Below are 17061 nucleotides of genomic sequence, written 5' to 3'. Positions count from 1 at the left end.
CGGCTTTTACACACTTAGCGGTAATAGCACCGAAAGCGGAAAACGAGCGTCCGAGAGAAATACAGTATCTCACAAAAGTGAGTACACCCCTCACATTTTTGTAAATATATGATTATATCTTTTCATGTGACAACACTAAAGGAATGACACTTTGCTACAATGTAAAGTAGTGAGTGTACAGCTTGTGTAACAGTGTAAATTTGCTGTCCCCTCAAAATAACTCAACACACAGCCATTAATGTCTAAACCGCTGGCAACAAAAGTGAGTACACCCCTAAGTGAAAATGTCCAAATTGGGCCCAAAGTGTCAATATTTTGTGTGGCCACCATTATTTTCCAGCACTGCCTTAACCCTCTTGGGCATGGAGTTCACCAGAGCTTCACAGGTTGCCACTGGAGTCCTCTTCCTCTCCTCCATGACGACATCACGGAGCTGGTGGATGTTAGAGACCTTGTGCTCGTCCACCTTCCGTTTGAGGATGCCCAACAGATGCTCAATAGGGTTTAGGTCTGGAGACATGCTTGGCATGCTTGGTGGGTAAGCAGCTACTCTTCCTAAAGCACGGTTAATCTATCCGCACATAAATTTTAGCGGCGCGGCTTTTACACACTTAGCGGCAATAGCACCGAAAGCGGAAAACGAGCGTCCGAGAGAAATACATGTATTTCGCCTACTATATAGTAGGTAAGTATGTGGTTTCGGACACATCCATGGTGACCGGCGGAGCTGCTGATGCTTTTGGTCTTCTCCACGGTGCACCCATGAAAAGTTCCCGACTGACCACCTGTCAGGCAGCGCTTCAGTACTGCTAGTACTACCGATACTTATGAAAATCTGGTACAGTCAACTTTTTTCTTTTTAGTACCGACTTGGTACCGAAGTACCGGTACTTTTGACAACCCTACTTAAAAAGAGAGAAACAAAACGCAAGCTGATGAGAGAGAATGCCCGTTTATAGCCGACGGAGCTCCGTCCTGTATTCAAGCACCAATAAGAGAGACACGAACTAAATTGCAGTAGGCTTAAGGGACAGAAAGTGCTCTTTTTGATTCCCTGAATTGACTTAATACCTGAGTAAAGCTGGAAAGATTTGAATAAAAGCCTCAGTGGTCAGACTAGGGTGCGTTTATTGTCCCGCGTGTGTACGTGTTTTATGCAATCTAATCTACTCTCATTAGTATACTAGGCCCCTGATTTCACTCACAAAATTAAAATCAGGCTAATTATAGGAGCACGGAGCCTGGATTGCTGTATTGACCCACCTCAGCCCGCCAGTCAGATGAACTCTGACGTGTGCAATCGATCGTATCGATTTTTCGTTTCCGCATTTTGTCTCTGGAACTGGTCGCGTGTACGTTATTCGTTTAGACACTGCGTAAGCTTTTGGTTTGGACTTAACACGGTCTATGATCAGTCTGTGAGCATGCATGGGAGAAGCTCTTTCATACAAGAAGGTTAATGTAAACTGACATAAAAAGGGCAGGCAGCTGTGTGTATCAACGGTCAGCACTCATACATAGAAACACAAACAGAGACAGGGAGCCAAGTTTGCACGCATGCATGCACACACGCACGCGTGCACACATACACACACACTCTCTCTCTCTCTTTCTCTCAAAGACAGACAAATAAAAATACAATACACATACACAGAAGGAAAGGTACTGTTTAAATAACCACTAGGCAGATTGATGTCCTCTTTCTTCCCTTCCACTTAAACGACATCATCAGACTATAAGAGCTGCGAGAGCTGGCCCTCTCTCGTTGTGTGACGTGACCCCAATTAGTTTCTGTTTATTTACAGTAAACATCTGATCTACTTTGAAACAGTGCCTATTAATAAAGTTGATACACTCTATCAAATGAGACATAAAATTGACATTCTGTCGCAATTTCCACATTTTAAATTAACAACAAAAAAAATAGATCAGTCACATGGGAAAAGTAAGTACACCCCTACATTTATCACACCTTCAAGTCCATAAAATTAGAATCAGGTGTTGAAGATTGGGTGCCAGTTATTAGAACCTGCTTAGGGAGTGCAGATGGAACCGGTCTTATTTATACCCGTCTCATATCTAGTGACTGCTGTTCCCTTAGTTATTGAGGTGTGTGGAGTCATCATGCCAAGATCTAAAGAGGTCTGTAAGACCTTCAGAAAAAAAGGTTGTGCATGCCTGTGAGTCTGGCAAGGGATTTAAAAAGATCTCCAAATTATTTGAACTACATCATTCCACTGTGAGGAAAATCATCTACAAATGGCGCAGATTTCAAACGACTGCCAATTAGTCCAGGACTGGCCGTCCCAGCAAACTCAGCCCAAGAACAGACCGTCTGATGCAAAAAGAAGTCTCCATGAACCCCAAAATTTCATCACAGGATCTGCTAGTAAGTCTTGCAGCTGTTCAATCAGAAAGAGATTGTACAAATTTGACCTGCATGGGAGGCGTGCCAGGAAAAAGCCTTTGCAAGACTACAGTTTGAAAATGAGCATATAGGCAAAGACCAGGCCTTTTGGAATAATGCGCTCTGGACAGACGAATCCAAGATAGAGTTGATTGGTCAGAGTAACTGGATTTGAATCCTATTGAAATGTTGTGGGGAGATTTGAAACAGGCAGTACATGCAAGAAAACCTTCAACCACCTTGCAATTGAAAGAATACTGCATGGAAGAGTGGTCAGAAACTCCAGCAAACCTGGTGGACACTTATGCAAAACGCCTACAAGAACTTATTTCTGCTAAAGGGGGCAATACTAGCTTCTGAGGCCAAGGGTGTACTTACTTTCTCCACAGAAAAATATCAACTCTATTGATATTTCTATTCAATAAATGATTGAAAAAGCTGATTTTCCTTGTGATTTTGTTCAAGCATATCAACTTTATTAACAGGCACTGTTTCAAAGATGATCAAATGTTTACGTGTCCAAATATGGCGGCCAAAAAAAAAAAAAAAAAGCCAATGGGGTGTACTTATTTTTTCACATGACTATATAACACCCATATCATATTCATTCACCTTGAACCAGGTTGTTTACTGATCCTGGAAAATCAGATTTTAATGATCGTGTAGGAGTACATTTCAACCACGGACCCTTTAATCGTTTAATTATCCACGGACCGCTTCGACACAGATTTGTTTTATGAACATAATACAATAATATTCAAATATTAAGCTCTTTTAAACTGTCTATGGGAGCCGCAGCACTTTCTCTTCCTGAACTTTCCACACACATTAGGTCGAAGTTGACATGATTTATAATTTGAGCTGGTTGGTATATTGACTGTTTTAATGCTTATATTATGTTTACTATTTGGACTAATTGCAGTATTCATGTGTTTTTTTTTTCCATTAAAAAAATGTTCAAATTGAATAAACTGTTATGAGTAATGAGTCTTTATTGGTCACATATACATTACAGCACAGTGAAATTCTTTTCTTTGCATACCCCAACATGGGTCAGAGTGCAGGGTCGGCCATGATACGGCGCCCCTGGAGCAGAGAGAATTAAGGGCCTTGCTCAAGGGGCCAACAGTGGAAGCTTGGCAGTGCTGGGGCTTGAACCCCCGACCTTCAGATCTGTAACCCAAAGTATTACCCGCTAAGCCTCCACTGCCTCCCAAATGCAGTGCTCTACAGAGAAATCGCAGTATTAAGCCCTTGGTAGAGATGCACAAAATCTTAAACCCTGGCAAGGAAGTTTGTTTGTTTGTTTGTTTGTAGCACGTGTGTACTACTTGTATCTCACTCACCATCTGGAGGTCATCAATACGGGTGTTGACTCCTGCTGCCATTTCCTTTCGCTCTTGTGGAGTCTCAGGGCAGGGGTACAGTGTAGCCCGAAACCTGTAGATTAGAACAAATGCACTTATCAGTTACTCTACAGGCGATTAACGACAATACGTTATTCCTTGAAAAGCGGAACAAAGGGAGCAGTTACCCTTCACAGATCTTCTTCACCCTATTCTTCAGCTGATCTCCCTGGAAGAAGATGATGAACACCGACTTGTGCACCTGGTCACCCTGTAAAACCACAAACCCCAAACCAGCCACAGGCAGCAATCAGTACCATTTCATTATCCATATACCAGCCTGGCTGTCTGGCATCCAGACTAAATGTCAATAAACTTGTCTATATTTGATCACTGGTATGGCACTGACTGTAGTGGGGTCCTCCAGGGGGTCCTCGATGCCCGCTTGGCGCAGGAACACGTTGCCTCTACAGACTCTCCACAACATCCTCTCAAAGGTGGGAATCCTCTCTCGGCCAATCACGCCTGCCACAAAGCTGCGAGCGGGTAAACGTCTTAGTAATTAAACCACGTCAAAGAAAGAAAGGACTCGGGCTAGTGCTCTAAACAGCTTTGATTAAGGCTTAAAAAACTGCAAGAACTTCACAGTTACTGCATGAGCCCATTTAGATTAATGTAAAGCTATGAAATGGCACTTGGGAATGAAATGACGGGACATCATTTTGTAACAAGTTTAACCACAGAGTCAAGATCAGCTCTTTGTGAACACAGCATTAACAAGAATATAATCAGGGAGATGATTAGAATGAAATATCGAATTAAATTGCATTTTACTAAACAATATCATGCCTAATAATGACATTATCAACTGTACGCTTCTGTGTGCTACTAATCTTTCTTTTAGTGCTACTTGCACGTAAAATAAGTAATCTCACGCTCAGTCCCGTATGCACGTTGTAACACCTCCTAAAAAAAAAAAGTGCTGCCACTTTATCGCTAGCATTTTCACACTGGCTAACTTTACACGTGAGGAGTTTCAAAAATGTTCATAAACTATTTTTACACCTGTAAGCTAGAGCTTGTAAACTTTTACTGTACCTTTACAAGATCAAACACATACTTAAATATAATGCTAATTACACTGCAGTGCGTCTTGCAATTCTCATCATTACTTTTCTTTCTTTAATTGTTTTTGGTTTGAATAATCAAATTGTTTTTCACGCTGAGACTTTTGTAACTCTCCTGCCGTCTTAAGTAAAGCTATGAACTAAGGCTTAAGGCAAATAAAATGGGACGCTACGCAGGGAGTGGGTGAAGACCAGATACATGAGGTAAGAAACAATAAAACGAGCTTTATGATGGAGGAACAGTTCAGATGATGGCAACAGAGAGTGAGATAACTCACCCGAGCCTGAGAGGAGCACGGACAACCTCGGTCGGGTCCAACAGAATGGACGATTCCTCCAGTAGAGCAGGGTCCTCCATCTATAAACAGAGACGGACAGTTAAACAGAATGACAGGCAGGCAGACACGTATAAGCAGAACTGTGCATCAAATGTCACCCATCCACCCCCCCCCCCCAAACCACGCTGAAATCCTCATTTCCCTGGTTTACTAATGTGTTTCCACTATTTATCAGCCCCGTCATTCATAATGTCACTTTTCACTGTAAAATGTGCACAAGCCTCGTCATAAACTTTGGTTTATAAACAAGTAAATGATTCCAACATAACAGACATTTAGCTAACAGAGGCAACTTGTAAAAGACAATAACATCAAAGTTCACCTGCAAAGATGGGCTAAGTGATTTGGGGTCAAAGATCGTCGTCATGTGAGCGAAGCACATGCAAAGTGAGACTCAAACTTAACGAAACAAAAGTCAAATAAATGTGTTGAAGGACTCGTATCTGCATAATTTACTGTCATTTAACTCTTTTATGTCTATATTTTTTCTATTTATATACAGTATTTATATATACTGCCATCCACAAGTATTGGCACCCTTAGTAGATATGAGCAAAAAAGGCTGTGAAAAATTGCCTTTATTGTTTAACCATTTGATCTTTTGTTTAAAAAAAAAACAACAAAAAAAGAAACCCCTGAAAATTCACAAAAATACTCTGTTCTCATGGATATTAATCAATTGCAAACAAAACACAGGTTTATCCCCTAAAAACATTTCTTGTACAAAATCTGGGTGTGCAACAATTATTGGCACCCTTTTAGTCAATACTTTGTGCTACCTCCCTTTGGCAAGATAACAGCTCTGAGTCTTCTCCTATAATGCCTGATGAGGTTGGAGAATACATGGAAAGGGATCTGAGACCATTCCTCCATACAGAATCTCTCCAGATCCTTCACATTTCGAGGTCCACGCTGGTGGACTCTCCTCTTCAGTTCACCCCACAGGTGTTCTATGGGTTTCAGGTCAGGGGACTGGGATGGCCATGGCAGGACCTTGATTTTGAGGTCAGTAAACCATTTTTGTGTTGATTTTGATGTATGTTTTGGATCATTGTCCTGCTGGAAGATCCGACCACGGCCCATTTTAAGTTTTCTGGCAGAGACAGTCAGGTTTTCATTTAATATCTGTTGATATTTGACACAGTCCATGTATCCTAACAAAATGTCCAGGTCCTCTGGCAGAAAAACAGCCCCAAAATATTAAATATCCACCACCATATTTAACCGTGGGCATGAGGTACTTTTCCATATGGCTACCTCTCTGTGTACACCAAAGCCACCTCTGGTGTTTATTGCCGAAAAGCTCTATTTTGGTTTCATCTGACCACAGACCCCGATCCCATTTGAAGTTCCAGTAGTGTCTGGCAAACTGAAGACGCTCGAGTTTGTTTTTGAATGAGAGTAGAGGCTTTTTTCTTGAAACCCTTCCAAACAACTTGTAGTGATGTAGGTGACTTCAGATTGTAGTTTTGAAGACTTTCTGACCCCAAGACGCAACTAACTTCTGCAATTCTCCAACAATGATCCTGGGAGATTTTTTGGCCACTCGAACCATCCTCTTCACAGTGCGCTGAGACAATACAGACACACGTCCAATTCCAGGTTGAGATATATATATAAAACAAAGATATTTTCAGATAAACCTGTGCTGTGTTTGCAAATGTTTGATATCTATGAGAGCAGAGTATTTTTGTGAATTTTTCTTAACAAAGGATCAAAAGGTTAAACAATAAAGACAATTATTCACAGCCTTCTTTGCTCATATTTACCTAGGGTGCCAATATTAATGGAGGGCACTGTACGTAAATCATAAAACACTTCAGGGTGTGCTGTTATAGGAAAATAATAAATAATCTGAAAAGAAACAGATTTACTGTCACCATCCTTAAGCTGATTATTTTCCGATAACAGCACACAACAAAGTGTTTCAATAAAATACTAATATAAAAATATATTTAACATTTTTAAAAATATACAATAATAAAAAAAAAGTCATACTTTTTGTTTGCAGTTACATTTTAAGTTATGGAACAACCACAAAACATGCTAGTTTCCGTTATCACTCGTGTTATATAGCAGCTGTAAAGAGTCACTCCCTCACCAGGCTCTCTCTTTACACATTACCTCTCACTTTACCTTAATAACACACAACAAAATGCAGCTTGTCATGTTACTGAGAAGCTGCAAAAAAGGGCAACGTGCTGACATTGGAGAGCCCTTCCAAAACCAAACACTTCACCCTATCGATAATTACAGACGGTTTTGAATCCATTTATACAAGTCCCTGTGTATAACTGTTACTACAGAAGCTCTAATGTATTAGAATAAGTGCAATAAACTTGTTATAAAATTTTAAATCAACAGTATCTGACCAATCAGATTTGAGAATTCAGCAGCACTGAATGGTATGAACCATTTTAACATATGACCTGCTTTGATTATTGCACTACAAGGGCATGGAAAATGTTACCTTGCATCATTACACTTTCTTTGAAATAATAATAATAATAAGAAGAAGAAGAAATATATTTGGAAGTTACAATATAAAATGACAACAAAATAGCACAGGCTGTGTGTTTTTAAATTTTTTTTGTTTTACAGCTTTTAATACCTCATCGAAGAACTGCTGTGTGCGCCTGAGGATGTGTTTGAGCTCGGTCAGTTCCAGAAAGTTAACCTTCAGGGCTTCCTGGTTAGTGTTGATCTCCTTCATCTCGATCTCCAGCTTCTCAAACGCGGCCTGCAGGAAAAACGTTTTCGCATCTTGAACATGTGAAGCGGTGCGTTCCAGTGGGCACGCACCAAATTTATTTGCCCAACGTATAAATTGAACACATTCTGAACTTTTTTAGTTATCAATGACTCTTTTAAACAGTGGCAGCACTGCTCCAGAGAAATCCTTGGCCACGGGTGAACATAACATCGCCAAGCAGTACGTCATGCAAAGCACATCAGAACAAAGCAACGAGCGCATGAACAGGTCCGAGACAGTCAGAATCATCTCTATTTCTGGCTACTGCTGTTGTCAGAGTGACGCTTCCTGGAGTTTGAATAAAAGCAAAACTGTTGAAATTTAGGGGACAAAACTCAGCTAAACTGATGCGGAGTCACACGAGATGATTGTTCTCTGCTGAGCCAATACTATATGATATTTACTTTCAAAGGCTAACAGTACACGTCGCAAAATGTGTCACGCATTTTCTCCCTCTGACACTGATAATGCTTGAGAAATGTTTGAGAATTAAGGAGAGGAAAAAAAAACTATCACTTCTAATCCATTCAATACCTCCAAGTCGATCATGTCGCGAGGGACAGGGACCTCGGGGTTCTCTCCTGTGTCCACAATGGGTATATTGGCCTTCTTTATCTCCTTTTCAACAAACCCTAGAAGAAGTGAGGATGAATGACGACATTTGCCAAACAGAAAGAGAGAGACAGAGTGAGCAAGAAAGACAGAGTGAGCGAGGGATAGCGAGAGAGGGAGAGTGAGGGAGAGAGAGAGAGAGAGCAACGGAGAGACAGGGAACTGAAAGTTAAAAAATGCAATTCTCCACAATATTTAATTCTAGGCTCATTTAATGCATGGCTGTGACTCACTCAGTTTGCGGTCCATCTCTTCACAACGACGCACTTCATTAACAAACTTCCTCTGGAAGACGTTCACATCGGGGTTCAGCTGTGGTTCACACACACACACAAACACACAATCAAAAAGGTCAGCCATACACTAAATTAAGCAAATCAAAATACAGCCATCTGTAAAGGCTGCATTCAAGAATTTTAAAACACTTTGCAAAACACACACACACACACACACACACACACACACACACACATACACTCTGCATCCTAAACCACTTGTAACAGATGTGACAAACCACCAGACATCCAAGCTGCTCAATCGGTGTAAGAGGGGCTGGTAATGTGGTAAACTGGATGACTCGGGTCTACTACTGTGACGAAGAATTCTCAGGAATATTACGTAAGATTATTGTTCTGTCCTCCTTGAAATCTCTTCTGCTGGAGACGGAAATTAAAGTGATTTCTTTAATCACACTTCAGCTCAACCTCTTTATACCCAAGTGACTGTATACCCAAGAATGCCAACGTTCTCGGCATGAAGCATACCTGGTACAGCATCCAATTTTAGTGCAGCATTATCCTCAACAGGAGCCTAGACATTTGTGTGTGAAAGGCAGGCTTCTGGTTAATTCTATAGCCTCTTCCTGTTGTGGTGGTGTAAATACGATGGTCATATGAATCCAGTAGTGGCAACTGCTCTGTTTCTGCACCATTGCATCACCACGTGACACGTGGTCCTACAGTAAGCAGACGTGAACCAGCCGCATGCAAGACGCGGCATAGAAGAAAGTAATATTTTCGCCTTATACCAGAGCACTGATTGGTCAGAAGGTGCTCTATAACAGAGAATAACGCTGGCTGTAGTGAAATCCGCCAGATTATATTAACGTGCGCATTCGAAAGTGTTAGCGTTTCTATAGTAACGGCTAATTCACAGGGACTCGCATGGAGAACGCGCCACATAATAATAATAATAATATTAATAAACGGATTAAAATGTGTGTTGTACATTTAATGTAATGTAGAAAAATGCATCACTGTTGATAAGTTGAATTTATTTAATATTTACGGAAGGGGCTTTACACCATATATATGTGCTTTCGAGTTTCTCTGTAACATGACAAGTTGCTTGAAGAGATAGAAAGAAGAAGAAGAAGAAGAAGAAAAGAATGAAGGTGAAGAAGAAAAGACTGTCTATAGCTGCTATAACATAAGTGTTAACAAGAACTAACTACTCTCTAGGATGTTCCACAACATTAAATGAAAGTATAAACCGCTAAAAAGAAAGAAAGAAGAAGTATGATTTGACGTTCTCATGAAAAACGTAACTGTAAAACACTTCAAGATGTACTGTTATAGGAAAATAACTGGGTTTTTTTTTTTTTTTTAAATGTAAGTGTTAATAGTGATTTGTCAGGCCGCATGCCACCGCCCCTGCATTGATTATTTTCCTATAACAGCTAACACAAACCTTCTTTACATGTTTTTGGTGTGATGTTTTACTCAGAGCTTTTACTCAGCTTACTTTTTCCTCGCTGTGGTTGTTCACAGTGCTCGTGAGATGACGGTTTATTTACCTATAAACCCTGTTTTCTAGTTCTCGTTAAAAGGTCATAAGGACAGATCGTTCGTATCCCAAAGAGCAACAACGTATGAAACTGTGTTCATAGAGAATAGGCAGAATGGTTAAACTTCCTGTCTACATCCTGTACAGATATCGGTATCAGTGCGTGCGCTTCAGTGTGTGTACTCACGTCTCTGAACTGCACCATGCCGATCTCCCCGAGCTCGCTGACACAGCAGTAGGCTGACTCGGACTGCAAGAAGAGCTGGGCCAGAGTCATCTCCTCGCTGCGGAACAGCTCCCCCATGATGCAATGCTAGCGCTCACACCACCACCAGAGAACACCTGAGGAGAAAAGTTTCACGTTAAATTCACAGTCATAAAGTGAGGAAGAGTGGAGATAGAACAGCGGACAAGCACCGCACCTACACACGCAGAGGTCTACAAATGAACAGACTGACGTGAGCAATACTGACAATGAGTGGTGTTACTTCGCAGAAGGGAAGGAAGGGAGGGAGGGAGGGAGCGAGCGAGCGAGGGCCTGACACCACAGAATAAACTGAAAACACTTCCACCCACTCGCAGCTTCTGCACAAACATAAGATACACCATTTTATACATAAAATACACAGTTTCATACCTACTAGTGCCTAAATACTCATTGTGCCAATTTACATAAACACCCATTTCCTGTCTGGTACATCGTGTTTCCCTTTTACTTAATCGCTCCCTCCGTTACCAGAGGATTAATGGTGAGATCTCATCTCAGACACAACATTGAGCTGAGCAAAAGGTGTGGCCGTGATGATCTTCAGCACTCCGAAGAAAACAACCTGATGGCTTTGTTATCTCTGAGCAGCACAAGTCGGACAGGTTCACAAGAGTATGACGGAGCAAATCCTGCACTATAGATGTGACATTTGAGCTTGTATTGACTTGTACAATATCTCATTCAGTACGTTTACATGGACAACAATAATCCGATATTAACCCGATTAAGACGATACTCTGATTAAGAAACTAGCATGTAAACAGCAATTTTTAATTACTCCGATTAAAGTCATACTCGAAGTAAACACAAATGGAATTAAGACGTGTGGAGTATTCCTGTTTTAGTCGCATTATCGACGTGTATTACAGACATGTACACACCTTAATCACACTATTAACATCATGTGAGAGTTTTCACCGCATTTTGCGACAGGACACGATCACACACGGCAGCGCTCAACCGTTTCACAGCAAACAAGAGAGCACGGCTGCGTCCCAAACCGCGTACTTACCTACTATATAGTAGGCGAAATATATGCATCTCGGCTACTATATAGAAGGTAAGTACGTGGTTTGGGACGCGGCCCACGGCTTCAAGCAGTCGTCTATTAGCACGTATAGCATGATAAATAATTAACTGCACTTGAAGCGTTCGTAAAAATTTTTTTATAAAAACACCCAAAACTGTATACGGTACCATAACGAAGACCAACTGTATGTCAATACGTGAAATTCTGGAGGGACGTCGGACGGCGTGGCGCGGTGACGTAATGACGTGTGCTGTTAATCGATCTATGTTCTATAACATGTAACACGAAAACATGAAAGGAATATTCTAAAAGCGACTCATGTAAACACCTTAATCACAATACTGTCTTATTCAGAATAAGGTCAATAATTAGATTACTGCTGTCCATGTAAACGTAGTCAATGTGTGCGCAAGTTTAGCATCAGTGAGACAGAGAGAGACAGTGTACACATCAGGTCATGTGACCTTTCAGAGAGAAGACAGTGATGTTTAAAAGTAAGTTACTGATTTAGGGTATATAGTTACTGATTGTATGTTTTTTATGACTTTAGGTTAGAATTATAAGGTGTAATGTGGAGTGTTATTCTGAATGACATTTTAAAATGTTAATTCTAATAGCCTAATATAAAAAATTTTGAACAACAACTGTAAACTCTCTCTCTCTCTCTCTCTCGAATAACTGCATATCAACAGCATATGAAACCTCCGTTATTAGCTCTAAAATGATGTTCTGACGATTCGAGGCGCAAAACGGGACACGCAAAAAACGAGTTCCTCACACGAGAGCTTTGTACGGACAAAACCCTGAAATAAAATATCTTGAGGTGTGATAACGGCGGTATAAGCGGAATAACTGACTCCGGTGCCTTGAATTATTCGAAAAATGTTTCTAATAATTCAACGGCCCATCGGCAATTATTCCTCACAGTTGCATTTCATGATGCGGCGCGTCAGAGAAAACGCTTCCCGTTATGGACGGATGACTTTATAACCGCTATAAATATCTTTCCTTCACTTTCTCTTGAAGACAGAAAAGGCAACTTGTTACTAAGCAACCGTAGTCAGTTTTTAGTTAAAGCGTCACCTCTGACTGTTACACTGGAGACAACTTTAAAAAAAAATAAAATAAATAAAATCTCCCTACAAACAGTATAGTATATTATATTATATTATATAGACTCCACACACTTTACAATGACTCAGTAAAACTGTTCTCGTAAAATTGTTCTCTGCCACTAATCTTTCAGCATGTGATAGGACGCACGGCTGCGAGAGAAACCGCCGCTATTCAGACACAATCACAACAATGTTATAATGATGTGTTTGCCATTCATCCCTATTAAACAGCTTACAGGATGAAGCTGGGCTTCGCCGTAACTCGAACCTCTCAAATTAAGGCTGGACGACATGATAATACATAAATTTCCTTATTAACCTTTGCGCTGCGGTATTTTATAAGATGGCGAGACTGTTTTATTGTAAAACCCATCCATCCATCCATTCATTTTCTGTACCGTTTATCCGACGCAGGGTCACAAGTGAGCCTGGAGTTTATCCCGGGGAACACCCTGGACGGGTTTCTGACACGTCACAGGACACAACTGCACACTACGGACAATTTGCGGCCTGTTTTCACCTGATCACGTCATGCGTTTTCTCTGATCGGATAGCTATCTCGTTCGTTAAAACGGTTCCGTTTACATTGAAACACATTTCAGCTAAACGGAAACGAACCCGATCTTCTATTCCCGCGCAGAACGCAAATACACATTTCCAATGAACTGAAATGGTAGCCACCGTTATACTGCTCTATTTGGGTTTGCGAATGCAGTCGAAAAGAAAAGAACTTACTATGTCGCTCTGCGGTAATTTAGCATGAGACTTTTTATTTGTCTTTGGCACTGTTGCCACATCCTAGCGTAACCGTGCTCACTCGTTTTCCGCCACGTTTCTTCATATATACACTTTTGTTTGGAGAAGTTCTAGATAGTTTTTGCTGCACGCTTCCGTCACTCCATAAGCGTCGGTGTTTCGCGGCTGCTACATCCCTGAGTGTCGTCCGTGTTTGTTTTTGCTTCTGGTGCGGCTAAAGCGAGTGACGCACTTCTGTTTGGGAGGAGAAAAGCGTTCACGTATGTGGTTTCAACAAACCAGGTGCGTTTAGACTTGTCCAGTTTCAACCACCTCCTGATGTGGTTTGAGCGATCGGACTTAAATCCGTCTCGACTGCGTTTCAGAAAGGCGTTTACACCTGGTCTTTTCACAATCGGATACCCGATCAGAGAAAACGCACGAAGTGACCAGGTGTAAACAGGCCCTTGGAAATGCCAATCAGCCTACAGCGCATGTCTTTGGACTGGGGGAGGAAACTAAAGTACGCGGAGGAAACCCCCAAAGCACGGGTAGAGCATGTGAGCTCGGAGCCTGGATTCGAACCCTTAACGCCGGAGGTGCGAGCCAAACGTGCTAACCACTACAGCATCAGGAATCACAACCCACCATTATGAAAGCTGTTATATGTATTTATTTATTTATAAGCCGGCTTCCCTTACAGAAAATACAGAATAGAGTTCGAGGTTTTGTTACGTTTTTCCTCATCTCCTCTGTCTTCAAAACACCTCCAGAGCTTTGAGATCACGGGATCGCAGACCGTCGCACGCAGAAATACGTCATCGACTAGGCTTTATCGTTATCATCGCGGGATGACTAATTCTTAATGTGGGGAGAATTTCTACCGGGATATCCCGAACGATGAGATATCGCCCATCCTTATTCACAACACAGGCGTTTAAGTCCAATCTTTAAAAAAAAAAAAAAAAACCACAACCATATTTCTTTTCCCAGACACTTGACGGTCTTTAAGACCCATCATATCGTCTTCTGTTTTTATCCTGCCGGTAATCTGCGGGTTTATCCTTCAATGTTTGTATTTCTCCTTTGTTTTTGTCGTTTATTTAATTTTCGCTTCGATCGAGCCGAGATGATGCACAGCACCTCGTCCGATGGTCTTTTGGTCTTTTAAACGTGCCGTATAAATAAAGGTGACTCGTCAGTTGAACTGAACGTGTTGAACAGGACCAGCCAAAAACAAGCAGACTCTAAAGAACATCAACTTGGACCTAATGTGTTTCCGTGAATGGAAAATACAGAAACCTCTCTAATAATTATCCAGAATATTCTTGTACACATTTGAATAATAAGCGTAAGACTTGAAAACACTTTGGGGGGTGTATTTATTTGACATGTACAGTAATTTCTAATTGCAATTTCTTCTTCTTTTTTTAAGGAGAACCCATGATCTACAACCCTGTTGGTGTGTTTCTTGTACAGCTGGAGTCCAGCTTGGACAGAGTAAAGAAAGAAGAGGGTTCAAGTGAAAAATTAATCATGCGTCACGTGATCCACGGAACAATGTCCAACCCATGTATATTTTATTAGATGGTTTCTGATGGAAAACTGGAGGCTTATTACATAATTCAGTGCGCTTTATCCCTCTCTCTCTCTCACACACTCCATGAAGGGAAAAGCACCAGCTGCTCCACTCACACAGACACATATAATGCATTAATTAAATTGAAGAATGCAAAAATAAATTCTCCCCTCTGTACACAAACACATTAGCTAGCTAGGCAATTAAATTAGCCCGCTAACAAGCTAGCAAATTCAATTAGCTTCTGTCTTCTGTCAGCACAACAGGTTCGTCTTACTGACGTCGAAAGTGGGAAATAAAACAAATATTTTAATATTTAAACACTAACATGTACTCGAAGACGGATTTAAACTCTAGATAAATCTACTCGGGCGACCCTCAGGACTCGGTTAGTTTCTTGATGCTAATGCTAACACTTCATCCCGGGAGGCAGGTCGCTCGTGCGAGAAGGTGCGAGCGACGTGTCAAACGTTGTTTTTGCTTTTGTTTTTTTAAATATTACAACAGTAAGCATTAATTCCAGTTGGAAAAATAGAGAAACAGACATTCAAAGATTTTTGTTACTCACAAGACAGTAATATACGGTGAATTAAAGCGTCCCTGTGTGTTTCTAATCCGCGGTTGTCTCCTCTCAGTGTGATCAGCTGATCAGCCTCGGACAATACGCGTGACGTCACGGTCAGGCCCATGCAGGTCATGTGACCAAGGTGAGCGCCGGCATTGATGCATAGAATCAGTTTCAGGGCTGATCCTGATCCACGGGTTTACCTGCTGCTGAAACACCAGGTTCATGGGTGTGTTAGGAGTGTCTGAATATGATTTAGTGGAGTGGAAAAGATTCGATCAGATTCACCTCTGTGAATCACCTCTTTTTTTTTTCTTCTTCTTTTTTTTTTAAACAAAGTGTACTCACACAGGTGCAACAAGCAAGATACATAAAACAACACATTGACAGGACACTATGAGGATACAAAGTAGTGTTATTTCTCTCTCTGGAAGTTAATAAGACAAAGAAACACAACTTGTTGTGCTATCAGTGACCAAGAAACCAGAAAGTACAAAGCCCCTGCTGAAAAACACAACAGCCTGGGAGAGTTAGATTTGATGCTTACACCTGCTCAGGCTGGATCTAGCTGGTCAGATTGACACAGGTTGGTTCTAGCTGATCAAGTTTGATGGTTCTAAATTGTCAAACTGGTTCAGGCTGACACAGACTGGTTCTAGCTGATCAGGTTTGATGGTACTACCTGGTCAGGCTGGATCTAGCTAGTCAGATTGACACAGGCTAATTCTAGCTGATCAGGTTTGATGGTTCTACCTGGTCAGGCTGGATCTAGCTAGTCAGATTGACACAGGCTAATTCTAGCTGATCAGGTTTGATGGTACTACCTGGTCAGGCTGGATCTAGCTAGTCAGATTGACACAGGCTAATTCTAGCTGATCAGGTTTGATGGTTCTACCTGGTCAGGCTGGATCTAGTTTGTCAGATTGATACTCACAGGCTGGTTCTAGCTGGTTAGGCTGCCTCTAGCAGGTCTGACTGGTTCCAGCTTGTCAGATTGACACTCACACGCTGGTTTAGCTGTTCAAGCTACTTCTGGATGTTCAGACTGGTTCTAGCTGATCAGGTTTGATGGTACTACCTGGTCAGGCTGGATCTAGCTAGTCAGATTGACACAGGCTAATTCTAGCTGATCAGGTTTGATGGTTCTACCTGGTCAGGCTGGATCTAGCTAGTCAGATTGACACAGGCTAATTCTAGCTGATCAGGTTTGATGGTTCTACCTGGTCAGGCTGGATCTAGTTTGTCAGATTGATACTCACAGGCTGGTTCTAGCTGGTTAGGCTGCCTCTAGCAGGTCTGACTGGTTCCAGCTTGTCAGATTGACACTCACACGCTGGTTTAGCTGTTCAAGCTACTTCTGGATGTTCAGATTGGTTCTAGCTGATCAGGTTTGATGGTTCTA

The 17061-nt window shown here is 41.4% G+C and overlaps 1 protein-coding gene across 3 annotated transcripts in view; it reads right to left on the bottom strand.

Moving 5' to 3' along the window:
* The window catches only part of atp6v0a1a (ATPase H+ transporting V0 subunit a1a), a 30797-nt gene extending 15049 nt beyond the window's left edge, over window positions 1-15748 (bottom strand). For all 3 annotated transcript variants that reach the window (XM_053615257.1, XM_053615266.1, XM_053615276.1), the window contains exons 1-9: window positions 15663-15748; window positions 10555-10709; window positions 8816-8894; window positions 8505-8602; window positions 7830-7958; window positions 5159-5238; window positions 4163-4289; window positions 3942-4024; window positions 3754-3847 (exon numbers count right to left, since the gene is read on the bottom strand). In XM_053615257.1, the coding sequence (XP_053471232.1) occupies window positions 3754-3847; window positions 3942-4024; window positions 4163-4289; window positions 5159-5238; window positions 7830-7958; window positions 8505-8602; window positions 8816-8894; window positions 10555-10671 (807 nt within the window). In that variant the 5' untranslated portion in view covers window positions 10672-10709; window positions 15663-15748. The remainder of the gene's footprint in view (window positions 1-3753; window positions 3848-3941; window positions 4025-4162; window positions 4290-5158; window positions 5239-7829; window positions 7959-8504; window positions 8603-8815; window positions 8895-10554; window positions 10710-15662) is intronic.
* Window positions 15749-17061: the final 1313 nt, after the last annotated feature.

The sequence above is a fragment of the Ictalurus furcatus genome, chromosome 2, assembly GCF_023375685.1.
Source record: "Ictalurus furcatus strain D&B chromosome 2, Billie_1.0, whole genome shotgun sequence".
NCBI lineage: Eukaryota > Metazoa > Chordata > Actinopteri > Siluriformes > Ictaluridae > Ictalurus > Ictalurus furcatus.
The sequence above is the reverse complement of the archived record's forward strand: the minus strand, read 5'-3'. Positions and strand labels throughout refer to the sequence as shown.